We start from the raw sequence: 27,820 nt of genomic DNA on the forward strand, positions 1-27,820 counted from the left end.
TAGTTTGTCATTTTCACTTGATCTGGATAATTTATGCAGGCTCCAAATTGATGCTATTAATGTGAGACATAGCTATTTCACCCAAAGTGACATGTATTGCTTTCACTTCCACATATCTAAAGAGGTTAAGAACTGAATTGAGTTAGATCCAAACAAAAGTTAACATTCTGGTTTGGGGCTTGTTTGTTTGTTTGTTTTATTTGTCCTCTTTACTTTCTGGTTTAGACTTCATTTTACATGATACAATTCTTAATCCCTTACCGCAAGAGTTCCACATTCCTATGCTGGGAATTACTCTTGCTCCCTCACTCTCCCCTTACTAAAACAGAATGAGACTCTTCACATTTGGGGTAGAATTGCATTACTTAAACATTTGAGTAATCTGCATTTGCTTATATGTTATATATCTAGTAGATGGATAACTTCCAAATGTTCTTGATTACCAAATCCTTTTTGATTTCTCTTAAATAAACTTTTTCTTTATCCCTCTGTAACCAAAGGGGATCTTCCTGAAATGAGTCATCACTCTCAGTATTATGTTGCAGGACACCCACAGGTGCAGGGTAGAAAACTGTCTAATAAAAGACATAGATAACCAGGGTATAATACGGAATTATTAATTTTAAAAATAGATTATTTAATGTAAACCAAACCAGGATGTTCCTAGCAGGATAGACATAAAATAAGAACTGTATTTTGTAGAGAGAGAAAACAAACATGCAAACAAACAAAAGACTATTTGGTTTGAGTCTGCATCAAAAGGAAAAGTAAATCTTTGAAAATGTTTCAAGATCAGTGAGGAATACCTCCAAGCAGTCGAGTCCACTGGCTATGGCACTCATCTGCCAAGGCACGATGCAAGTATGTTTGAAATAAGGACTTGAACCTCAGCTTCTTCCTATTTAAGTGTTATCACAACCAATCTTCTGGGCTTTCGGACTTGTTTTCACTCTTTCCTATAGTTTCATTTTTTCCTTTTTCCCCACCCCAAATTGGAAAAAAAATTCCCCCTAGATACATTGTCAGGAAATATTTCCTGAAAATTTTTGGTTTTGACAAATTAGCGTTTTCCAAGATAAAGTCTTTCTCTGAAATTGCTTGCCAAAAGCTAATTAAAACTTGTGTTCCAAGTGATGAGTAGCCTTAAAAAAACCTGTTTTGCGCTTCTTATGTACTTGCAAGTTTTAAACGTGAAATGACAATGTACAGTTTAGTGTTTTCCATTTTTAAGCATGCAGATTTGGTCGTTGTTGCACAATAGCTAATTCTCCCGGGAAAGGAGAGCAGTTCCCATGTGCTTTGAAATGCTACAGCTATGCAACCGGGGCTGGAAGTGCTATTTTAAACAGTCATATCAGCAGAGCTTGCTGTAGGAGATAATATGTCACAAAAGGGAGTATGACATCTAGTTTCACCTAGAAGATAAACCTTGAGTAGATATGCAGGGAGAAACAAGACTGTCAGGTTGTCCTTGAAAAGAATGGCCTATATTAATGAAGAAATGTACTCCAGGGCATATGCTATTTGGGATATTTAATTTCATCTTCAAACTTGTCTGATCTGCTATGAAGAATGTAGTAGAGAAACGGTAGTTGTGTGTAGTCTCACGCATGTCATGATTTCAGAGTGGGCATCTCACCACTTTATTTCCAGGAAGGTCACAACCTCAGAAATTCATGTCTGAAAACCCCAGGCCTCAGACTGAGAATTTTCCCCAGCACTATTAATATAGACACCCCACTTTTAAGCAGAGCTTGCATAGCGTCACGCGTATCCCAAACAGCCCTTCTCTACAAGCACGAGAGCTAACTCGCTCTTCCTTTCCCGTCACACTCAAATACCCTTGCAGAACCGTATTCTGCTGACAGAATTACAAGATAATTATAGTTAGGTGTTTTGTATTCACTTAAGTTAATCTACCACTTTTATTTTTCATTGTTGTTTTAATCAGGCAGGAGGCACTTCAGTTGTTGTCAGGTGGATTATTTTTCAGTCGTTCACTACCCTGCTCTTCCTCATACTTGTTAGGGCACTTCTGGCTTCCTGACAGATGTACAAAGAAAAATACTTATATGATCTAAAATGAAATATGTGTTTCTCTTTTAGGTCTCGATGTTGATGGAATATACAGAGTTAGCGGCAATCTGGCAACAATACAGAAGTTACGATTTGTTGTCAATCAGGGTAAGTGATTCCTCCACCCTGGTAATGTTTTGTTTAGTACTTAACTGTCTCAGATGACAGTATTTCAGAATCTGCTATACATTAGTGGCATAGAATGATGAGCCATGTTTTGGAAAAGAGAGGAAAGAGAAGGTAGAAAGATATTGCACAGAGGGAAATGTCAGCTAGGAGGGAGGAAAAACAGCAGAGTAAGCAGAGGAAAATAGTAGTTGAACAGGAGATGAGAAATAAACAAACAAACAAACAAAAAGAAAAAAGAAAAAAAAAAGAAAAAAGGAGGAAATGGATACATGAAGTAAGGTAGCAAAACCCAAAGCATATGTAGAAACCAAAGAATCAAAGTGAGGGGAAAAAAAAGATTAAAAGGAAAAATAGCAGATTGTTTGGATATTGAAAGTTAAACAAAACCAAAAGTAGAACAGGGATCCAAAGGAAACCAGTGAAAAAGGTGCTGAAAAGAACTGAGAAGGGAATGCTAAAAGTAGAGTACTGGCTTTGCCAAAGTCAGTGGAAGATTTACCACTGATTTTGAAAAGGTGAAGGTTTGACCCCAGGAAATGAGAAGAGGAAAGATGAATATTTTGGGGACCCAAGAACCAGAATTAGAACCAACCTGTACATATTTATGGAATTTATTTCTACAGATTCCATGTATAATGAACATATTTCCACAAATACAAAAGAACATTTTTCACAGATGTGGCCAAAATGAATCTAACATTGATCAATAGATACTGTTACAGGTGTGGAAGCTGATATTGGTAGCTAATTAGGATAAATGACAAATACATTCACCTCTCCAAACAGTTTACTACTCATGTCAAAGACTAAATATCCCCACTATTAATGGCTTAGCAAATATCATCGATGGTAGAGAACCTCCTGATACTACTTAACGAGAAAATAAAATTAAGCTTCTCAGAAATTAGGAAAAATCTCAAATTTTAAATTGCATTAAAGACTTTATACGCTTTTGAATCAATCAAGTATAAATGTGAAGCTGCTGCAACACTTTCTCCTACTTTTTATTAACTTTCTTAAAGTTATCCGGTGGCTATTACCAGAACTGCTAAATATTGTGTATTGTACGTGGTTTCTTGGAGATGATAGCTGTTGGAGAACAACTTCCTCAATTAGCTTTGTACTATGCATAAACTAAGACTTTTGACTCAAAAATTCTCATGAAATGGAGAGATAGGAGAGATGTAAAAATGTTCCCACCTTCAAGCCTCCATTTACGTCTCTAGGGAAGGCTTCAGGAGAGGAGTAACTGTTTGCCACCTCCTCAGCTGCTCCAGATCAGTCTTGTCTTTAGCTGAAACTGGAGGGTGAACTCTGGTTTATGAGGAATCAGTATTTATGCCAGTAAATTCAGTGAGACTGAATAAATTGTCAGCCTCATGGTTTTGACTCATTACTTGGGTTCCCTTAGATTTATAGTTGTTGGGTATTTGTGTGTCGATAATGTAGTCTGCCTTGGCTTTCAAACGACCGTACACTGTATTTTGTTTGGAGACAGAGAGGCAAAACCAGGATTTTCTATCCTTCTTCACTGCCTAGGATCTTTGCTCAGGAAAAAATGTGCCATAAAAATAATGGTCCTGTCTATCATGTCTTGTGGCATCTAAAGGTTAACGTACTTGAGGTTAACATTACTGCTCAAGTTTTCACCTAAAACAGATGGGCTGATACTGTAAAGCTAGACAGAAGTCTGAGCTGGCTTTTTGCAGCACAGAGGTACCAGGCACCTTTTTCTTCTCATTTACACCACTGTGAAAAATTAATATATAAAGGTGAAGTTAATGGCACATTAAAGCCACTCTGATGCTGGCTACTTAGGACACGTGCAAGAAATCTGCCTATTGAGTGGCCAATGGAAGCTGCAGGCAGAAAACAGCCCACTGAGGCACAGCGTACCTGCAAAAAACACCATGGGGAGGTGGGGTGAACAGGATCTATTTAACATGTGCTTGGGAGGACAACAGCAGTCTCCAACCAACGTCCCCAGGAGCCTGTTGTCACCTGTCAATTAGATGCTGAAGACAGCAGCAGGTTCAGACTGTTTCATGAAGTCACAAAAGTTACTTGGAAAACCAGTGTGTGCTCCCCACCTGCTTATTTACCAGTCCTCTGAAGCTCTGCATTGGATGACGTATAATAACGCACTCGCCACGCATCACTTTTTCACTCGGTAATTGTTGTGACCTCCTAGGCTCAATCCCTGTACCTTCATTTTTCTGTAGTTAACAGTGGGAAAGCAGTATTTATATATATGATTTTCCCATAGAGATTTTTTTTATTATAGTTAAACTTTAATTTAATTATAAATGCAAACAAATGTTCTGAAAAAGCCTGTTTACATTGCAGAGATTGACTGTGCAATCAGTTCTTATACAGGCCAAATACTTAATGGGCTCTTTCTTCCTGCTTGCTTTGCCATTGTGTTACACCTACATTTATAGGATATAAATAATATGTATCACATTGAAAATTAAAGATCATAGAAGAGATTCTAGGCTGGCTGCCATATCAAAGTATTTTTTATTAGAATAATCATTAATTAGAATATAGCAAAGCTTTATTTGGCTCCTTTTCCTATACTGTTAATGTCATCTGCAGCTTCAAAAACTAAATAAGAGAGAACTGCTGAATATGAAAGGAAAACAAACTAGCAGTTGACAGCTTCATCATTAAAGAAGAAATAAGAACAGTAAAAATCTAAAAAAACCTTTGAAATTCTAGATTTTTTTGGAGTGAGGATCCTACAAAAACATGCCTTGTATCTTTTAAAATTCTCTGAATATACTTTGTGTTTCCTTCTCATTTCTTGAGGTAGGCAGCTCCTGAAGAGGGCTTTGACCTTGCCAACACGAGCATCAGCAGAACAAACTACCTTATTTACTTTAGCCCTTTCACAGTTTTCTTTTTCTACAAAAGTCTATTGATATCACACCTTTTTTGCTTCTGCGCAACAGGATTATCTTTTATCTATGATTTATTTTCCCATTAAGAGCTGAAAAGATCAGTTGATCATAAGAGGACCAGGCTATAACATCTCTCAGCACTTTCGAAACTCTAAGTCATCATTTTTCAAATCACTGAATCAAGGCAGTAGAAGCTGTTTGGACCAATACTGACATCAGGACATTCGTATTTTTCTTAGTCTACAAGCACTAAAAGAATTTTGGTTTTAGCAACTAAGCTACCAGTCATTCGATATTTCTGGCTGTTAACCTATGGCAAAGGTTTCTATAATAGCCAGGGACATTAGACAGAGATGTCCATTCCTCCTATGCTTTTTGTATTATTGGTTAAGATTAATCATTGCAATTTAAAAAAAAAATGTTAATTTTTGGTACTTGGCAGTTGTTTAGGGATTTTATGAAAAATCTGGAGGACTTTTGCAGATTTTAAGCAAGGCCCAGTAAGTTAAAGCCTTTACAGATATTGATAAGGATATTCTTTTAATTCACACCTGCAGGGAAAAGGATAAGATTCTATAAAGGGGTCTCTTAAGCCATGTAAAGTGTGCTGGCAGTTCTGGGCTATGAGGATGCTACTAAAAAGATGAATTGTTTTGGCCCAAAGCCGCAGGGTGGGGCTGACGTGGGCCCTGAGCCCATGGGCAGGGCTGGGGGAGCCCCAGGTGGGGACATTAAGGCCCCATTATAGGAAAGTGGGGACAGCTGGGAGATGCTTTGCAAAAGCAAGCTTCTGACCTCATCAAAAGTACCAACAGTGAGGCAAAAAGTGCCTGAGAAAGAGGAGAAAAAAAGAAAAAAAGAAGGGAGGACTCTTCATCCATAAGGATTTTAGTACGTAAGTAAGAGTGTGAATTTGTGGTGTGCTCCCTGCTCCGGTCAAACCTGCTGTGTTGATGCATGGAGTGATATAATGGGGTAAGACCTTCTTTGGGCTAAGCCCTAAGGGTTCCCTGTCCTGCTCGCACATGCCTGTCCCAGCAATCCTCTGTTGTCCTCTGTGCTTGGAGATCAGATACCTGGGTGAGGAGGTAGAAGCTTACTTCTTTATGCCTCCTGTGCTAATCTGCTGGGTAGCTGGAAAGGCATTCAATTTCTACGACTGTCAAACAAGCAATTTTCATGAGTACTAAATTAACTGAAAAAAATTGAGCTATAAAGGGTTCATAACACATTGCTGAAACACTAGGATTCTATCCTAATGCATATATGTTCAGGGAAACTAACCATAGAAATACAAATTTCAATACTTATTGGTTCATTCAGTAAGTGTTGGTTCATACATAATACAAGAGAGTTCCTAATTGTCTTTATATCCAATGCTTTGTTTGCAAAATGCTTGGTATTTGCTGTACAGATGACCTTTGCATCCCGTTATTTCATTTGGAATACCTTGTGCGTTAACTGCGAAACACCACGTACCATCCAAAGGTCAATTACTGTGTTTTTACGGCTTGGTTATTATAATTATGTACCAAAGGGGGGGGGGAAATATGAATTTTTAGAGAGGCTAAATCTTATGTTATTGCAGAGAGGTACGTTTCTTATAGAATGTGGAAAAGGACAGCCAAAGATATCTGAATTGGTAACTACATTGGGGAAAAAGGTGAATTTAATCTTACCCTGACATTACCTTGCGTTAACAAAAACCATTTTAGCAAAAAGAATTAAAATATTCCTGTTGTTTCTTCTATAAGAATATGCTGGAATATAATTCAGTTTAAGAAAAATTAAAAGTAAAATTTAAACCACAAATACGTGAACTGATTGCGAATATTTATTAACTAAATAATTTAATAATAAAGAAAATGCCTACTTGATTAATTGTTACAGAGTAAAAATTACAATAAAACTGTCTTGATCAGTGCTTTGCAGAAGCACCATTACTGTCTGTGCAGTTGTTTAACAAGGATTTAATTGGAAAGATAAGTGAATGCACATTTAAAAGTATTGTTAATTTGCTTTATAATCACCCCATCCTTCACAGTATTGACAGCACCAGGCACAAACCCCTTTCTCTTTTACAAGTATTATTTTCCATATGTGCACAATAAATTCTGAAGCAGTAATTGGAAATTTTATGGATTTCAACATACCTAGTGTTTTGAGTTTATAGGTGCCATATCCCCTCTCTAAAGGTAGCTCATAGGTGGCATCGGAAGTAAAATCATTGCCTTTTTATTACCCATGAGCTGTTTTGGAGGTTGTGGTGTGGTAGTTTGTTAGGTTTTGGGTTTTGTTTTTGGCTTTTTTTTTTTTCCTAAGGAATATCTAATTCCTATTTACTTTTCCTTTCCATTTGAAATATCAACAAAATCCTCATTGCAACATTATTTTTGATTTAATAAACAACAGCCGTCAAAACCAGTAATCTTCAATATGTTTATATTCCATCTGTACTTATATTTATTGTTCTAAAATGGCTTAGATTAATCTAATTGACAAGAAAGAGCCCAGACCATATGAGCAGCTAAGGATGATACCTTTAACCAGCAGGATTCTTCAACCATACTGACGTGTTCTTTATCAATGAACTATATGAGAAAAGAGGAACAAATCTTGGGATTTTTTGGTTTTTTTTTAATATTACTGATTATATGAGCTTGCTGAGACCATATGTCTGAGCCTCGGCTATCAGGAACCAGAGTGGTTTCCCGGTTGGCTATGCCTTGGTGGGCAGAGCCTGTGGAGCTGACACAAGGCTGAAGCTGCCTTTGAAACGGAGCCGCCAGGTCAGCACAAATGGGCTGGGTGGTTTTGAAGCAAGCATTTAGAAGGAAAAAAAGAGGGGGGAGAGAAAAAAAGGGAGGAGGGAACTGGGGGGGAGAAAAAAAAGAAAAGAAAAAAAAAAAAAGCAGCTCCTTTTCACAGCTTTATTTCTTTAAAGTAAGAAAAAAGGGGGAAAAAAAAAAAACCAACCCAGACCAACAAAATTCCCCATTCAAAAATATCCGAGTCTTTCCATTGACCCAGTATATCCATTTCAAAGGCAGCCAGCAGCTCCGGTGCTGCCGTTAACAAAGGCTCTGTGGGCAGAGGAGAGCAGGTCCTCTGTCAGCTGCTGACTTCCAGAAAGCAGCTATAAACGTGAAGGTCCAACAGGATCGTCGCGGGCTTTATTTTAAAATTGCAGCAAGGGTCACTGGAAAAAGAGGGGGGAAAAAAAGAAGGATTGGTTCTCTCTTGCAGTCGCGTTCCTTTATGTTTGTGGGTCCTTAATTTCTTGTGCATAGGCATTCGCGAGGTTTCTCATTGTATCCTGCCATCTCATACATTTTTAGACATTTTAGGAGGTTATTGATTGTATTTTTCAGGCATTCGTGAGCATGCTTAGAAACAGGTGAATGTGTCTTGGGTGGGGTCTAACCCTAGAGCCACCCTCCAGCCTTGGTGACGTTCTCCATGTGATCAAGTACGGCCCAGACAGCAAAGCCTTCCTCTCTTCTGCCGGCAGTTATTCATGTAACCAGTCTCATTGAGAAACCAGTAAGAGTGGTCCAAAGTTCACGTTGGAAATATCAAGCTCAAACTGGGTTACTTGCTAGCTGAGAACCAAAATGTCTTGAAAGCCTTGAGTCAAAAATAGTTTTTTCTTTCTTTTTCACACTTCCCAGGCAAGCACAGAAAATAAAATGGACTGAAGCAATTTTCAGAAATAATTATAAAACAGCTTGTTTCTGGGTTAAGACCTGCATATGCCAAGCTGTAGCCAAGAATTTAATTTTTTAAAAATTTTTCTCCCAGCTTTAAAACTCTGACAACAGAATACTTTAATTGAGCCCACAGTAGTTGGTGAATCAATTAATATGTGCATGTTACTGGTGTGGGTTCTTCCCTTTTCTCTCTGTGTCTGAATGTCTATTTTAAGATACAGAACTTTTTTGAATTTAAAAAAAAAAAAAAAAGGTGTGGTTTCCACATCTTACCCTTCTCTTTCCAGAGGGGAAGAGAGGGAAGTATAGTACCCCAAACAGTGCTTTGTAAATGTAAGTCAGGTGATGAAACTTGATGGAAATATTAATTTTTGCAACCAATGCTTTGAATTATTTTGTAAATAATGTGCATCGTATACAAAAAAGGGATGATAGAGCTAGAATATTAATGTTTTTCCAATATAACTTATTTTGTTTTCAGTGTGAAGGAAAAAACAATAGAGAAAGGTAATCGGAATTACAAGTCTTAGTTGCCTAATCTGTAGCTCTAGACACTGTACAATTTCTCTTACCAATGGTATTGTCATGTTTTTCTTTTCAACGGTGTGATGAATAAGTTGGTAGAATGGGGCAGAAGAAGCAGTAAACTAGGTTAGTGTGGTCAGCCACAAACATACCATGGATTTTATGGCACGTATTGTATGATCGAGCATTTAAGACACGCCTTTTATTTCTTTTCTAACCACAGCACTATTTGCGTTACAATAGCGTTTTGCTTAGTAACACTTCAAGAAGTTGAAGAGCTTCTCGATAACCCCTCAGGGAGTGTTATTTAGGCGCTGAGAAGGACTGTAGTTTTGCACGCCGTAGCAAGGGATTGCCTTTTTTTTGGGATGTTCTTCGTTGTCATGGGTGACTCTTTGTTTGGGTTTGTTGTTCTGATAGTAATGCTACAGGAAATACCATTCCACAGAGCTCCAAAATAACAAGGAAAGGAAATAATTTATCGAGTCATTTGTTAAAAGTATTAACAGGAAAACTCTCTAACTACGATTTTTAGGATGATGGAATAATCTCCAGAAGTTGGGGGTTGCCAGGCATATTTATAGATGAACTGAACCAAGTGTCAAAGGTATTTTGCATGGGATGATCTTGTGCTGCAAGGAGATGGGTACCCTGGAGAACCAAGCTGCATAGTTCCTACTTAAAGTTGGTCATGCTCAATGTCTTACAAGACCATGGTGTGGCCTAATATTTGGGGTGTTTTTTCTCCCCTGTGGTCAATATCTGTAATTCTGAGGTTTGTATGTAATACTAGCCGACAAATATGAACATGCAATAGGGTCTGCAACAAAAAGGGTGATGTTATATGTGGATGTACGTTACATAATATTATGCAGGGTGGTATGGGATGAGAAGTTACCACACTGCGGAATTAGGCTTTATCATGGTATTTGTGGTCTCCTGTACACTGAGAACTGGGAAAACCATAAATACTGTGGTAGATAAAACTGTTGTGAGAAGTGAGTGATTTTGGTTGGGGGAGACGTTGGTAATGCATTTAGTTGTTGAACTCCATGGGTTATTTTAGTGGGAGGTAAAAGTACTGGGGACCAAACTGGGATATCACTGGGGGCCAAACTGGAAATCTTTTAAAAGAAAAAATCTAGGAGGAAAAAAAGAAGGAAAAAATCTAAACTACATCTTCTATGATCATTGGAAACTTTTGCTTTGATGAGGAAACCTATGTTCTTTTATTGACTGTCTCATTTGTGGATACAGCCTTTCTTAGAAATATATTCCTGCTGAAAATAAATTAGTTTTCTTAAGAAATTTTCAAGTCACTCATCCCATCATGTTGTATGGATTTGAAATTGAATATTCCTGTCCCCTCCCTCCCTCCCTCCCTCTCTCTCTCTCAGTATTATTGTGTAATTCAGTGGATTTTTTTGCATGAGCAAAATTATCATGGTCTTGGAAAGCATCTTCCCTTAATAGTCTTTGGACATTTTGGCCTCGATTCAGTTACCTAATCATTGGTTTTTAGTGCCACTTGAGAGGATGCTGACTATCAGAGTGACACTCACAAGGCTGTCAGGTCTAGCAGAGGATATACAGGAGAGTTGTGCCCTTGGAAACTGGGTGTTAGAAGCCAAGTGAGATGTCCTAGAGTATTTAAGAAGCATTAGATGCCTATATATAGGCAAATGAATAATTTTTCTTGACTACACCATTGTTTTTTTCCCTTTTAAAAAAAAATCCCATCATATATATATGCGGATAAAAAATATTGCATATATATCTAGTGGGAAAAACAAGATTTATTAAAAAAAAAAAGCTTTAAGGAATCCTGATACACAAAAGTGTTGTACCCCACTGTCCTGAATAAATACATACTACATACATAAATATAAAGAAAGAGACGTTCCTTTCTCCTTCACTTGCAAGTCTTAATTTGCACTTTAGACTTATTATTGTAGGGATTATTAAACATATTTAAACACTTAGAGAGGTAGTCACACTGTATTTTAATTTCAAAGTTATGCATGGTACCAGAGTCTTAAAAGTGAGAACGTAGCATAGCTCTCACTTGAGTTTTCAGCTCTCATCTGAATGTTAACACTATTCAGTCTGTAGCATGCCTGTTGTCAGTAAAAGTAACAGGGATTGTTCAGATCTCTTGAGATCAAAGGTCCTGTTTCCCAGCTCTACTGTAATAATCTGAGCCTAATCAAAACCCTCCGTGTGGACAAACACCTCGGGGTGAGTTGCGAGAATGATGCCTTTTGAAATCAACCTATGAATCCATGGTTCTAATTTCAATGCATTGTCTCTTCTTCATATGATTACTCTTATTATTTATACAACATAACTACGGTAAAATTTTGAAATAATCAGGATGTGAAGAATTGAATATAATGGAACTAATATTTTGTAATATTTTTGCCCTTCTACCTCACAAGCAGCATCCAAGATGCAGCCAAATCTGCTAGTTTAGAATCCTTTTCTGTGTCCCTGTTGCACACACTTTTTTTTTTTTTTTTTTTCCCCCCTGTTACCAGCTGACATAACATGGGAGATTTGGCTCATCCGTGAGCTGTACCCTGGGCTGACATTGGGACATATATGGGCAGGAGATACTTTGTCGTGACAGCAGCCTGGAGTTAGGCTATGCCAAATTCCTGCTATAAACCTCAGCAGACTCTACGCATGGCATTCCTCACCTCTCACAAGCTGGGTAAAGATCATAATAAGAGGCATTTTTACCCTGAAACCAGTTTTCAAATGATGTTACCAAACTTTGGCCGCGGTTGGGTTCATCACAGTTATAAATCCCATGAACTGTAAAGACTGGACTGTGTAGACTGTTAGAAGGTGAAAAAAGTCTCTTGAAAGAGGAAAAGATAGAGCGCTGTTGCTGGATTTTTACTTATTGTAGTATACCAAAGAGAGAATTTTTTTTTTTCTTCCCCCAGTGTAATCAGATAATTAAAAAACAAACAAACAGGGATTTCAAAACACATTTCCATCAACCAACATTATGTGCTTATGATACAGAAGATTGAGAACGACTTAATTAAGTAGATAGCAGCAGTGAAGAGAAGATGGATGTGAGGAGGAGGAGATTACTTGCTCTTCGTGGAACTTTCTTTAGCTGGTATCGGATGCCTTTTTAGAGACAGAGCACCAATGCAAAAAGAAAAGGAAAATACAGGAGGAAAATGGCTAGAAGATTATATCACTCTGGTGCTAAAAGCTATTTCTTACTGTAAGAAAAGTTAGCTGCTTGCTCAGTGGTTTGTTCAAGGATAACGTGGACATCAGCTGTGGAGACAGGATAACTAGTTTCAAAATAATTAGTAGCCAGTGCTCAGAAAAACTGTACACCATAGCATCTGAATAACTTTAGGCAAAGCTGCGTGATGCCTGACTTGAGATCTGTATGGGTGGGACAGGAGGGAATTGATTCTATCTAGAAAAAAAGGTACAATTGGGAGGGCAAACTAGAGATGTGAAACTCTGCGTGAGGACACCTGGGCTAAAGAGCGATAACAAAAAGACACCCAAACGAGCTGAAAGAGCGATACCGAGGGCTTGTGGTATGTCCTGCTGAATCTGGGGAGAGAAACTTACTTTTGTTTTTTCCATGTTTAATGCTTTGCGCAAATGAAGATGCTAAAGCAACTTAGAGATACGTATTTTTGAATCGGAGCCACATGATAAAGCATTCAAACATAATGCAAATAATTGCAAACTGATGTATCCAGCAGTTTTAAAAAAATGAATAAATAATTTAGCTTTACACATGGGCAATCCTTGCTAAAAATTGAAAATCAGAACTCTTCTGTTTGAATGTATTTTATTTTGTTAATGGATTCACTAATATGAAAGGCATCTAATTGTATAATGTATTATTAGTCATTTTCTTTGGCATCCTATTAACTTTAAATAATTCTAATATTTAACATTTTATAACATGCACAACAAAGTTCTTCTATCTCCAGCAGAGGGAAAAACATGCATTAATAATAAATTTTTCATAACTCTTTCTACTGTGTATGTTGCGATACATATTTGAGCAGAAACATTGAAAATTGAAGCGTAAAATAACAAAGCATGTTAGCTGGCATTTTAAAAATATACATTGTAATATACTGTGGTTTTGTAAACACAAGAGCTAGAATATAATTCAGTACCATTAACTTAATTTTAAAATTGAGTCACATATAAATTGTGATAGGATATAACTAAGCACGTCTGCTAACTGTCTTTTCAGTGATAGCTGAAGGGGAGTGTATAAAATGGTGATTAATGCCTACTAATGGAAGTGGTCTCCACCACAAGTTGTGAGCACTGTGGTTGTGGCTGAGTGCAATAACCACACGCAGAAACACTGATAATCTCTAGCAAATCCCCAAGTTTTCCTGGGCTAGAAATAAGATGACAGGTCACATCAGAAATTTTCTCCTTATGGTGTTTTTTTTTTCCTTTTGTTTTAGTAGGTCAGATCTTGTTCCTGTGCGTTGTGGAAGTATTATGGGAATGAGCAATGTCTAAGCTGCTTAACAAATGCACACTTTCCCCACACCAATCTGTTTTCTGGGGACAGCCAGGCTTGTGCTATACAGCATCCTCTCGGTTGGGTGCTATTAATGTTAATAAAATGCACTTAGCACTTAACATCTCGAGATCTCAAAAGAGCTTGCAAAGCAGCATCATTATCTTTACATTATGGGTACGGAAAATGAAGGATAGGGAGAGTAAAAGATTTGCCCAAGTTTCCATGGTAAATCAGTGACAGAGCCAGGAGCAGAGCCAAAATCTGTTGATTTATAGTCGGTCTTCTATGTAGTGCGCCATGCCATTTCACCAAACTCCATTTGCCAAGTCCCTACTGTGTACAGAGACTGCCGATAAGGCTGCAGTCACCCTCCGAAACGTGGATTTTCGGCTCGGAATAATGCAAAGCCAAATTAGATCTTCAAAGGTGGGTCTCCCCTGTGATGCATCTCCAAGTGCAGGGCCACCTGTGCAATGGACGGCGGTGCAAAGATCCATGAATAAGCTGCTTTAAATTCCTCTGTGCTGGGGCTACAGAGTAAAGGGACCTAGTCCTTGAGGAGCCGCAAGTACGTTTTACATGTGAATGAGGTCCTGTTTTTCCTTCCTGTGGTCGTGGGGATGCATCACCCTGCATCGTGTTTTGCATGACTAAGCCTCACGGAGCTATGTGTTTGCACTGCGTATTTTCTAGTCGCTTTTGAAAATGACTACATCGAGATAATATATGAGCAGATACGTATGTTGAAGGGCTTGTGCTAACATCTCTGAGATACCAAAATATTACTAGCTATATTTGGTGACTAGGAAAACGAGGAGCTGAATAACACGTCTAAGGAAGTTTGTGATGATTCAGGGATACAAACCAAATCTCCTTGTTTCAAATCCTTTGCCCTAGCCCCAGGGTCATCCTCTTTTCAGCCCCCTTAGGAGGCACAGTACAGACCAAAAGCTACAAAGAACCGGCTGTCTTCCTGCCACCGTGGATCACGGGAACAAGCAGACAGCCAAGGAATGGTTTTGGTCAATGTGCTCAGCCCTTGTAGGTGGGCATCCTTCCCCACAGGAGTGAAACCTCTTCAGATTGCCCCTCGCAGTTTTATGCCTCTGTTTACAGTAATTGTATCAGTTGTAATGATAATGTCGGTGATTAATTTCTTCAGTGTGTTTGCATGTGTGTGCCTGTGATTCAAGAGGTTGCCCTTGAAGAGCAAAGGTATGTAGTAAACAGGGCAACAAAGAATTATTTGTTAGGCTAAGGGAAAAATGTAATGCCTCTCAGCCCTCTGATTGCCTTTCTGGGATTCCTGCAGGGCCACGTCCTGCCTGCTGAGAAGCTCTGACTGAGCTGGAGTCCTCCAGTTTTCAGATTAAACATAATCCAAGGCTCCGAGTTACCTACAAGGGGGTATTTCCCCTCTGCTGAGCCTCCATGCATGCCTGCACTGGTCAGACCTCCTCAGGGTACAGGCAGCATTTATTCTTAGCATTCATTCTTCCCACTGGCAAACCAGTTTTATTCACCTCTGGTCCCACCTCGGCCAAGTCTGGACTTACTGAAGCGCTTCCTGCAGTTCAGCTACTCCAGTTCACTGCAAAGGTGCTGCAATCCAGGCAACTGTTCACTTTCTTCCCACTACTGGACTAAGCATTCCGCTGGTTCTGCCAGCGGAAGACAGGGCCACGTAATGCCATGATTTAATATAAATACAAGTCGATGGCTGTTTGTTCTCTAACAGACTTTCTGGCTGGGGTCTCGGTGAATAGGTGTGTGTGTGTGCCTGAATTCAGCTTGGCTGTTCACAGCTCCACAAATGTGTGCGTGTATCTGCATACAGCTTGCTGAGTTTTTTTTTCCCACCCCACATCTAAATAGGCCCTAAAAATCTGAGCTATTCTTTCTCTCTCATCCTGGTAAGTGATACCAGAGAGCTTTGAAAGACTTTAGGTTTGCAGTGAAGCTCATACTGCTATGTAATTTTGTGTATCTGTGCTGTTGAAAACGAAGAATTTAGGTTGAGCTTTGTATAAAAGAAGCTAATATAAGGTGGACAACTTTATTATACATCCCTATGCATTTAAAAGTCCCAGCTGGAAAAGAAAGCAAGATAGCAAGAAACACAAACATGTGTTGGATTATTTCTTGTTAAGCAAATGTAGTACTGTGAAAGATTGACAGCATGGGAAACTGGAGTCCTCCATTTATCCTCACTTCATTTCTATCCATTTATCCACACTTCATTTCTAATATCTGGCTTCAACAGCAGATTGTAACCATAGAAAGGCTATAGACTCTGGGTGAAATGGCACTCCCTTTTGGATCCAGTTTTATAAAAGAAAACAATTATTCACAGAATGCATGTCTTTATTCTTTATTGCACATTTCAAAGTCTCCATGAATACTCATTTGCATGTGACAGCTAATGCTGCATCTTGTATTGGCCAGTAAGAGGCATGATTGCACTAAATTGGAAGCAGCAGGCACAGGTTTTCTTTTAAGAATGGGGGTGGGGGTAGCCATCCACTCGTACTGTTCTCAAGTCTTCAGTCAACACGATTTTAGAACAGTTGCAAGTCTAGTTACTGGGATAATAAATCCCAAATTAACTGAATATGCAGATTTCACTTCCATTAGGTTACACTCTTTAAATTGACATACCCGTCACTTTATCTTTTGTTAACAACCCCAACTTTTAAAGCAATCGAGAAGTGGAGAATTGAAAATACTAAACTTGTACTTCGGGATTGAAAAATGAGGATAGTAACACTCCCCAGACTGATATTATTATTTCTTTTTCCCCTCTTGCTTTTTTGATAAACCTAAATAAATACATTCGCTCACCCTGCGTAACTTTTCTAAATGATCTTGTTATCTGAATGACACACGGGGTAGCAGAATCCCAGCAATGCAGAAAGGCTGTTGCCGGCAATGCTTACAGTAAAATCTATGTACACAGCAGCAACAGAAAATATTTATTTGGTAACACATTCCTATTCCCTTTTGAAATGCATGCAGTTTCAACTCAGAAGCACTGGAAGATAGAGAGATAAATACTTCTATGGTTTCTATGTAATCCCTTTGAAAATTATCTGGAATATTACGGGGACAAAAGCAGCTCCTTGAAAACTACCCGAAACTCACTCTTTTCCTAAATGTAATCTCCCAGCAAAATAAGAGAGCGTAGGACCTAGGAACATAGGAACTGTTCATAAAAACGAGGAGATTAAGAAAAACACCTTGAAAAAGTTTACTGTAGAAAACAGCGTATCATGATCATTCATTTCCAAAAAGTTAAAATTGAAAGCTGCTTTTTTTTTTTTTCCTCCTATTTCCCGACAGCTACAAGGCTTTCATACTTTTTATTAGAAAGCCTAAAAATGCCATATGAATTGTAGCTAAAACATCAGAAAGCTTTTCATGCATGCAGTTTAACAACGAGATTACCTGCAGTACGTTTTTTCCAGCAAGAAAACTATGTAAAACCATTGCATTCCAGGAACAGACAGGACTTACTTTGTAAGATGGATTTCAAAAGATCTGGAGGCTGCTGTTCCTTATAAAACTATGCCAAAGACTATTTAAGTGGCCAGTAATATAAACATTATGCTACTAACACTGAACAGTTTATCACATAAATATAATTGTCTTCTTTTAGAAGAATAGTAAAAGCCGAATCCATATGTTACACATTATTTAAAATTGTTTTCTGCAAGATGTATTAATCCCAGCGAAGAAACAATTCTTCTACTATAGGAGTATAACAGCAGTTTTATTTTATTACATTGTCATTGTTTAATTTGTTTGTTCCTGGTAGTAGTTTCACAGATTTTTATGAACTGTTACTTTTATGGAAAGTCAAGTTACAAATGATGGACGCTGTTTTCTTTCAGGAAAAGAAAGGTCATGAAGGTAGATAATGTATTTATTTATTTACTTACTGTACTCAACTTTTAAAAAAATCCCTCAATTCTTAGCAGAAGCTAAAATAACTTGTGGTTTTTAGACCCAGGAGGCACATATTTTGATATTGCTCCTCAGCAACACTGCTAGCTCTGCAGTCTATTCAAATTTGGGAGTAGAATTTAAAGCTCGGATAAACAGCGTTTGGTAGCAATGGCTGTGCAGAGCTTACAGTTTATCTTTACAGAAATGTGATCTTGCAACTAAATGTCATTTTGTGTATTTGTTTTTACGAATTTGAGCTGAACGTTATAGTGATAACGTATTTGCTAAAAAACTCACAGTTCCACTTTGGACTAAGTTATTTTCCATTGATTAAAAAATAACTATTTTTTTTTCTAGGTAACATAAGGCTTAGTTTTGAATTCTTCTGTTCTAGAATTTAAAATTATTAACTGTCATGTGCGAACCTGAACTCTAGATTACTCATAGTGTAACTTAATGACAAGATGAGACTTTAAATAACTTTGAGACAAAAAACAGCTCTCAAAAATTGACTGTTTAAATGCAACACGGAAAAAGGGCTTAAGCTGCTGAAATATTTTGGGCATGTTCACATCTGTAAATGAGGCTGAAATATCTGGCCCGTTTAAACATGAACGAATCTAAAAATATTTTCATTTTAAAAAATTAATTATAACAGCCTCACCAATAAAACACTTTGTAAGGCACCTAAAAAGTAAATGTAAGAGAAAGTACATAATGCCAAGTATATGAAGTATTTAAATTATAATACCTATCAAAATCAAAGTATAAGAAAAATTAAAAAAAGTTAATATTCCTTTTTGTTTCTTGGTTAACTCATTGTTATCAAATATGCAAAATACGAGAGAGGCTTTCTGAACTCAGATACGTAACGACGGGTTGTGAGAGCTGAAAGAAATTCCTCTGTGCTAGAAAATGCACGTTGTCTGCCGCCTTTTAACCAGAGTCTTCCTCAGCTGGAACACCACCAAGTTTCTTCTTTGCTGTCCATATCCCAATAGGAAGTACATTGCCATTGCTTGCTGGAATCATGATCAGATCCTACAAAGAGTTATTCTCTGAATTTTTTTTTTTAATGGGTTGTGGTTTGAGCATTGCTTTGACTGAAGTTAGTCACCAGCAAAGCTAAATCTGATGTTTGCTCTGTGCTGTACTGCTTTTAGTGGGTCCAGTTTTGGTTAGGATATCTTTTACCTAAGGAAAAAAAAAAAAAAACCCAAGCAACAAAACGAAACACCAAATCACAGCTTTTCCTTTGTCCTTTTAATCCTGGTATACACCCTTCAAGCTGGAGAATGTGATATGCAGTAATACATATATATTTGTATAGACAAACAAGTCTGTGTTGAAATGGATGCTAACTCCGGATATCTGAGGCTTAACGTTAACTCTCTCCGTTGGCTCTTGTGTCAGATCATCTCTTTGTGCCTCTGGTTCTCACTGCACCTTTTGTCTGCCTTAATTGCTTAGATTATAAACTTTTTCTCACTCTCACTATGTGCTTTTATAATGCCTGACACAATGGGACATGGATCTTATTAGGGCATCTTGTCACTACTGTGGTTATAATAATCCAGATGGTGATACTACCACTATTAATAATAATAATAAAAGTCTTAAACTACCACCACCAATAAAAACAATAATAATCATCCTTATGCTATTTTTTCCTAAGAAGTGTGTTCATAGCCCTGGCTGTGAAACCTTCTTATTCCAAACTCTATAGAAAGGCAGTAAAAGTTTTAATCAATAAAGTTTTAAGGATGTATTTATTTATTTAGATTTTGATATTAAAAAAAATCACATTTATGTGCTGCAGTTTTAGACCTAACAAGATGAGTTTCAACATGGCCATGAAAAATCTAACTCATTGTTTCACATTATCATATATATTGGCCTAGACATATATGTGTGAGGTTTCTTGTTTGTTTTGGTTTTTTGCTGTCAAGGAAATTACAGCAACACATTTTTATTTCCTTTGTCTGTGTGACAGAGTGGGATACGCTCAGGTCAAATGTTGAACTCCATTTTATATTATAAATACATTTTAGATTAGGGCATACTTTTTGCATATGTAAGCAAGACTATTAGGAGGTATTCCAGTCGCTCTTCAGCCTGAGAATAGTTGTTGACACTTCATTAAAGAATATCTGGGATATTTTTAACCTAGATCAGTTCAGTGACCCAGTTTATAACGCAGCCTCGGTTGTGTAGGTGCAATTCGGGGGACGATGAAGCGGAGCCTGGCAAGTCAAAATGAGCAGGTAGGGCTGAGCAGGAGCATTTTTAACAGGCGTTGAGCACCGAAGGCAGCATCTTGTCGAACGCTGTGCTGAAACCATCCAAACAACTGCCCGAGACTGTTAAATGTAATTGTCTCCTGATTAACCGTCCCCTTCCTGAGGAACAATAGAGCCTACATGGGAACCGTGAGGGCAACCAGCAAACGTGGTGGTGGAGCACAGGCAGAAAATAATACGGGCTGGGGCTGGAAAGGGTCTCTCTGGAGGGACTTGCCATCACTAAGTGTAGGAAAATCATTTTTGGGGGTGGGAGTGCAGGAAGGTGCTGCCCGGTCGGGTACCCCGCAAAGCCAGGGGGGAAGAAGAGCTGAGCGGGGCACGAGTGCACCCGGGAAGTTTTGCAAATAATCCCACCTCTGGTGCTTCTGAAGAGTAAAACAGTTAGGAAATTCCTGTATTAAGCTTGTATTTCAGTCCTCTCAGCCAGGTCTCACTGGGGAAGCCATCACGGAGCCAGGGCTCATGTCTGGGAGCACCCTGGCAGAGGCAGGGCTGGGGAAGAACCTCCAGGGCAGCAGGACCCAAAACCCAAGAGGAATGGTGGGACAGGAGGAATGGGCACGGGAGGGCATTGCAGAGATCACGATTTGGAAAACCTATAAACTTGGCCCAAATTCATTGGACTTCAAGCACCAGCTGCTGATCTCCTCCCAACAAGCGGGTGCTAGAGCAGAAGAAGCTGCATCCAAGAGTGCCCATTGGGAAAGAGGAGCGTGCTATATTTGAAACTTCTTCTGCCTCTGCTTGATCCACTGGTACACTTTGCTTAGGAGGGAAAAAACATATTTCACGTGCATACTGCTGATTTACTCTCGGAGGGCCAGAGTTCAAATTTTATTCGAGTCAGATACCAAAACATTGGATATTTCTCTGAATTTTGTGAACCCTTAATAACTTTCAAAACTGGACTGAACAGAGTTTCTCAGGATATTCTCTGTACCTTCTCAGCCTGGCAGGAGATACCATGAGAACTATCATTCTTGTGTTAATTTGGCATTTTTGCTTTAAAGCAGATTCTGTGAGTGGGAGAGGGAAGGTGGAATTTAGAGACTTCAGAATTATTTGGCTCCGCATCTATTTATTCCACAAATAGATAATATTTCAGTGAAATCATTAAGATTTTACTTTTTTGAAACTCTCTTGCCTGTCTTTACCAACTCCCATTTAAAAATAACCCGCTGGCTTTAAGATGTGATCCCGTGTGCTTCTGAATGCCACCTTAATACTTCTGAGCTTCTCAAATCACGTTAAGGTCCTCGTACATACAGAAGGCACTGGATGTCACCAAGGTGTCCGGCATCTGGTGAGACCGATGCTTAGTTCTTTGTGGCAAGAGACTAAACTCACAGTGATGGTGATGTAGTCCCTCCTCTCCCAGACCGCCATATCCACAGCGGGAAGGGGTTGGGGTTGAGAGATGAGATGGGGTGAGCAAGGACTGCCCCATACGCATCTCACGGCTCTCGCGCACCCATCACATCTTCTGTCCTGCGTGTCTTTACCCCTGTGCTAGAATTGAGTGCTTTGCAGTCTGCCATATTCTGTGGCTTTAGACAAAATATGGAACCAATTCCCAAAGGTAGGATCCCTGATAACATAAAATTGCAGGAAGCACTTGATATGAAGGAGAAACATCGGCAGTGATAGATTTGGGGATTTGGGGTTGGGTTTTTGTTTTTAATAGCTTCATAAATATCTATTCCCAAGGAAAATAATTCCAAAAGGCAAAATGGTAAGGAATCTGATTCATTTGTCATGGTGTCAAGTTTAGTCCCGAACTGAAGGATTTCCCATGTACTTAGCAAGTGAGAGAAGTCTGATTAAGGCTAAGAATTTCTTGTTTAATTAAGCTTCTCTATACCCCTTGAAGGCTAGCACTCTCTTCTTTTTACATATAGGTAAGCTGCACCATAGAAAGGTAAGAGGCAATGCCTTTTCCCTGAGCAGAGCACGCAAGCTAAGGACAAGGCATCTCAGCGGGTTCTGGAGGAAATCCTCCCCTTCTTCAGCTTTGTGGCACCAATACCTCCTTTAGGCAGGTGATAAACCTGCAAATGCTATATTCACCTTCAAATTTGGGTGCGTGGTCACTGTACATGGTCATGTCTCAGACAGGACAACACACTTGCAGGCAGGGGATTTGGATCCCACCCATATGTGTTTGGTATCCTTCTCCAGGCTGCTTCCAGAGCTCGCCTCAATCTGCTTTGGAGGTGATCACGAATGAGCAGTTGGGACTGCACAGGCTGTCAGCGGTGGAGCGGGGAGGAAATCCCTAAATCACCTTTGCTCTCCCCAGGAGAAATCTTCATTTTTTCCTAATAGAATTAACAATCCCACTTGCAATTTCTAAGGGCATCTTTGAGGCTCTCGCACTTTAAAGCTCTGCTGTGGTGTAGGTTGTATGTTTACTTGCTAGGTACAACCAGTAGAAAACAAGTGTGTACACTACAAGAGATTTTTTTTTTAAAGGTTATCAACAGTGTACTACATTTTTCCGGAAGAAAGGTAGCCACCCTCAGTCTCACTGCTTTGTGAAGTTGTAATGCTACCATTCAGCATGATGTTGTAAAGTAACACTAGTGTGGTAGTAGGTTAGGTTATTGCAGAATATATGGTAATCACAGAATCATATAGGTTGGAAAAGACCTTTAAGATCATCGAGTCCAACCGTAAACCTAACACTGCCAAGCCCACCACTACACCATGTCTCTAAGCACCTCATCCAAACGTCCTTTAAATACCTCCAGGGATGGGGACTCCACCACTTCCCTGGGCAGCCCCTTCCAAAGCTTGACAACCCTTTCAGTGAAGAAAAATTTCCTAATATCCAGTCTAAACCTCCCCTGGCGCAACTTGAGGCCATTTCCTCTTGTCCTATCACTTGTTCCTTGGGAGAAGAGACCGACCCCACCTCTCTACACCCTCCTTTCAGGTAGTTGAAGAGAGCGATAATGAGTGTGAGCTCCTCAAGTGCAAGGTTCCACTGAATCTAGTGGAAGTTGTCACATTGCTATCTGCGAGAACAGTTATATCTCCTTTTTCTCTCACGCTTTGTGTAAATTTAGCTACTACAAAGAAATAAATTTTATTAGAAAACCTGCATAATACTGTATGGAAACTGTGATAAAATTATTGGAAGTATTTGACATTATCTTCTTTTCTTTCTTTGATACCAATATTTTTGTAGACTTCTTATACAGACTGCACTAATTATTGTACCATATAATCCTGTGCCATCAAATAGACTACCGCATTAGCTATTTCTCTCTCTCAATCTCTTCACGCTTTCTTTCTCTGTGAATCACATCAATGACAGCAGTTAAGTAAATCAAAGTTTATAAGACTTGGGGAAAAATTGTCATATGCTACACACAAAACCAGCTACTGTATTTCAAAGTTTTGGTTGAAGTAACAATATCAAAGGATCTCTGTCATATGGGAATCTTTTCCCCTCACATTCCTGCACTATATACTATTAAAGGGCTTTAGTAAGTGAAGCGCAGTAAACCCAAAGTGCCAGTTTACTACTGGTGGGAAAAAAAAAAAAGGCAAAATAGCAACAGAGACAAACCAAAACCAAATGAATCCTTCCTGTGGATATGCCTTGTGTGTGTGCGTGTGTATCAGTGTGTTCATGCTTTGCTTTTTCTTCTGCCTTTCCAACAAGAATGTTGAAAAAAGCAAAAAGTATTAGAGCAGAAATGCTTTAATTATTTTAAAGTTCTCTGATCGGCTCCCTATATCAACAAAAGAAACCATTTCGGACCTTTCTTACCAATTGATTCAGGTTGTTTCTTTTGTTAACATTTGCCAGGTGTCCTTTAAAGAGAAGTGGAGTAAAACTCTGTTGCTGTTTGGTTTTTTGCACAAGTTTCAGAGAAATAAAGTCTTTGGCTTTACTCTTCAGGGTCAGACATTTTAATTTGGGGGAGCAGAGGACTGGTAATTTAAATTACTTCCCCCCACCCCACCCCCCCCACCCCCCCCCAGAAGAAAATGCTCCTTCACAAATGGCCTTTGCTTTTCTCCTTAGTCAATAAATCATGGGAGGCCCCAACCTAGTAAACCTGCCTTGGACTGATGCTTTATAAGCACTTTAGAGTAGTAATTAATCAACGTGCCACTCTTCAGCGCAGCACATAAGTAATAGGGAGCGAGGCAGGTAATGTTTTCTATAGCAAGATAACGGCAGAGCGGTGCCCGCGCTGGAGGCTGCCTGCAAACCCATCTTGCGCAGGGACAGGCACCTTCCCGGGGTTTTCTTTTTGGTCATAAAATGCAACCCGACCGAAGCCTGGCCCTGGTGGCTAGTGCTGCTTCCATTGCCCCTTGCCATTTACCGGGGTGTTTAATAGCGGCAGTCCTCTGCTGGGGCGTGGGTTTGCTTTGCTTTCCGGTCACCGCAGCAAGGTCTGGAGCGGTTTGCTCTGCTCCTCGAACCCCTCTGTTCTGCGGGGACGTAGACACGTGTGAAAGTTTGCGGAATGCTTGTATTGTTTTGTTCATACACAAATACAAATTACGCAGGCTTGATTGAGGTATTCTTCTTCCTCGGTAGTGAATTTCTACCTATATGAGGAAAGAGCAGGAATACTTGAGAGTAATTGCTCCCCCAAAGTGAGTAAATTTAGCCTTTAATTTGATCTCTTTCCTTTGTTTGTTTGATATTTGTGTGTTTATTTTCTTGGTCGTAAACAGACTACTTAAAAGGTGAACTGCAGAGGGAAAATGCAAATATTTATGAAATAATTTACTGGAAAGAGAGTATATGTTTTATGCCAACTGCTGGCCTCAGTCAATAGGAATATTATCACCTTTTGGTATGTCTCCAGTAAAATTGCACCTTTTACCAATATCTGGTTTGATTTAATCCTGGAAAAGGAATGCAAAGCTTTTAGGTTTCAACTATTCTTTATGGTATATTTTCTCATGAAACAATACAAAGAAAGTAGCTCTTGACAAGTCACATTTTTCCACACAGTGATCTCTTGTTAGAGACCTGTGAGACTACTGTAATTTCCTTCCCATTACTTTCAATGAATTCCATGCACGTGAAAGAGAAAATGGATAGCGGAGCCTGAGTTCCTGTACTACCCACTGCGTAGGTACCGAAAGGAGGATGGAGACTTACCGTGGGATTCCTTACATTGCTCTTCTGCTATACATTAGCTTTAATCTTCCACTGAGCAAAATATAGGCATTTGTAACAAAAATAATGAGCGTTAGCCCTTTGGAGACTCTATGGTATGGGTCAGATTTACCTCTCGGTACCCTGATGTAAAACGCTGAGATCAGAGAAGTTACACCAATGTAAAACAGGTGTGCATATGCACATACGTATCTATGGAGATGTGTTATTATTTAATGAACATATATAATTCAGACCTTAACCTCTACCACAATAAACTTTTGTTAATTTTAAGTTGCTGCTTCTATCAGGGTTTTTACTAGCAGTGTCTCATCAACTGTAGATAAAGAAAATCACCAGATAACCAACCTTAATGTCTGCACAAAAATCAACTCGTAAGTCTGACCATGCAAATATCATGATATCCAAGCACTGCAACTTCACCACAAGCTTCTCTTCTGCTTAAAAAATGTGAGCAACCACAATACACGCACCCATTTCGTGCGAATCGCGTGCACGGTTTTAGCTCTGACCTAGAATGAATTAACTTCTATTCCCACAGCTATATATACAGTGTTAAGTTATCTGGGGTTAATTTGCTGGAAAAAGGATTAGAAGCAAGTTAAGTTTGTGTGTCTCTGAGAAATAAGATTTTGTCTCGGTTGTTTATACATAGGCATAGAAAGAAATCGGGAAGCAACAGGGTACGTGGAGGAAGAGGGAAAGGGTTACAGCCTCGAGTTTCCCGAGAAGCACAGCTTGCAGTTCTGCTGCGGAGAAGGTTTCTCCATCTGGCAAGCCTCCTGGGATGCCAGACTGGAGCAACCAGTTTGCAGGAGCTGTAGAGGGGGACACCTTCCCCAGCCATCCATCACCGCAGCCAGCCCCATACTGGTGCCAGTACTCTTGCTTCTACCCATCGGCCTCCTACCGGTCTGCTCTGCGACGTGAACCGGCTGCGCAGAGGGGCACGCGTGCAGCGGCGGTGGTTGTTAAATCTGTTGAAAATGCAAGGATATAATATCACTGTACTCCAAGTAGTGCGGGTCAATGTGCGAACGAGCCCGAGAAAAAACACGGAAGAATTAAAGCAACTGTTAGAGCAACAAAGGGAATTCCTTGGGCTGCTTCTTGTACAGGCTAAATTAGGTTATGGGAAATAAAGGAATGCGCTTTTCGTGTTTAAGTGAAACATTTCTAAGCTATGCAAAATATGGAGGTGGCAGTTACTGCGAATGTACAGTTACAAGCCTTTCTCCCCTTCCACCCCGCTCCCCAAATAGAGTTTCCAGTGACATTAGCAATAAAGAAATATGCTGGAAAATACTTCTGCTTCAAGAAAGGGAATGTTTTAGAAAACTCAGTTGCCTGTTGAAGAGTTACATGTTATACCTGGGGATGAAATTCTACCACGCAGCGTAAAATAGTCTTCCTTTATGCCCAAATTGCAAAGGAGCCTTAACTATAGCATTTCTGATAATGCTTCCATAACGTGTGTGTGTGTGTGTGTATGTTCTCCGAGGCATTCATTTGGCTGGCACATTGGAAAATGGTTAACACAGTGAATGTGGGGTGTCATTTTTTTAGTGGAGAATGTGTGCCAGAAGAATTCAACTGTAACCACTAAATATTTGCTTAAAAATAATTTTAACCATCTGGACTCCTTTTTTCTTATTATTCTTATTCTTCTTTTGAGATGGGGTGAGAAGGGAGTATTTTAATAGGAATGATTTGTGGTTACAAAATGAATTTGGTTAATTTGGTTACCACCCCCATTTATATGATGACTACAAATAGTCCCTAACATCTGAAGTTTTAAAGAACCAGCAGATTTTTCTCTCTTGAGCTTCAGAAGCTGGAAACGAACTTACAAAAGACAATAAATTGTTCTTGATGGAATAAATAGTTTGTGGGGTTGCTATTGTTCCTCTTGACAATACACTAACATGTGCTAATAGAGGAAGAATTGAAGAGCTTGCGTAGTACAGGCTTTTCTGCCAGGCTAAATTTTTCCACTTTGGAGCGGGAATCAGGTTCCCCGCTTGCCGGGCAGGGAAATCGCGGTGCTGGGATTCCTGGAGCCGGCACCTGCTGCCCGCCCCGGCACTGGGAGAGCTTTGGGGCGCCTTCTGCGGCGAGCTCGGCAGAAACGGCGTGTGCTTTGGAGGAAACCCGAGAGTAACCTGCAAACCTGTCCCTAGAAGAGCCTTATCAGAGTTTATGTTTCAGAGACGGGCTGCCTGAGATCCTTTTCCTTGGCCAGAATAAGGATGCTTGCTAAAAGCAGGGTCGGAATAAGAGTTTTCATCTCTCTCATACTTAAGGGGATTTTTTTTCTGCGTGTCTTACTTAAGAGCACCTTGTTTTTAAATATTCAGAGTTCAGTGACAGATTTTTTGGTTCGGAATCTAGTTAAATATAGTTAAATATAGTTGGTAGATGTACATGTTTCTATGTTCTCTGTGTCTTGCCTTAGCATATTAAATGAATGTTTTATGGAGCCTGCTACAAATACATCTGTTAAAAGATTTTTATCGTACTTTGAAATGCCTAAGTCTTAA

The 27,820-nt window shown here is 39.3% G+C and overlaps 1 protein-coding gene across 1 annotated transcript in view; it reads left to right on the forward strand.

The window, feature by feature from the left end:
* ARHGAP15 (Rho GTPase activating protein 15) overlaps positions 1-27,820 on the forward strand; it is a 331,963-nt gene that overhangs the window by 222,929 nt on the left and 81,214 nt on the right. The window contains exon 11 of the mRNA XM_075511723.1: positions 2,107-2,184. Within this exon, the coding sequence (XP_075367838.1) occupies positions 2,107-2,184 (78 nt within the window). The remainder of the gene's footprint in view (positions 1-2,106; positions 2,185-27,820) is intronic.

This window comes from Mycteria americana, chromosome 9 (genome assembly GCF_035582795.1).
Source record: "Mycteria americana isolate JAX WOST 10 ecotype Jacksonville Zoo and Gardens chromosome 9, USCA_MyAme_1.0, whole genome shotgun sequence".
NCBI classification, from domain to species: Eukaryota; Metazoa; Chordata; class Aves; order Ciconiiformes; family Ciconiidae; genus Mycteria; species Mycteria americana.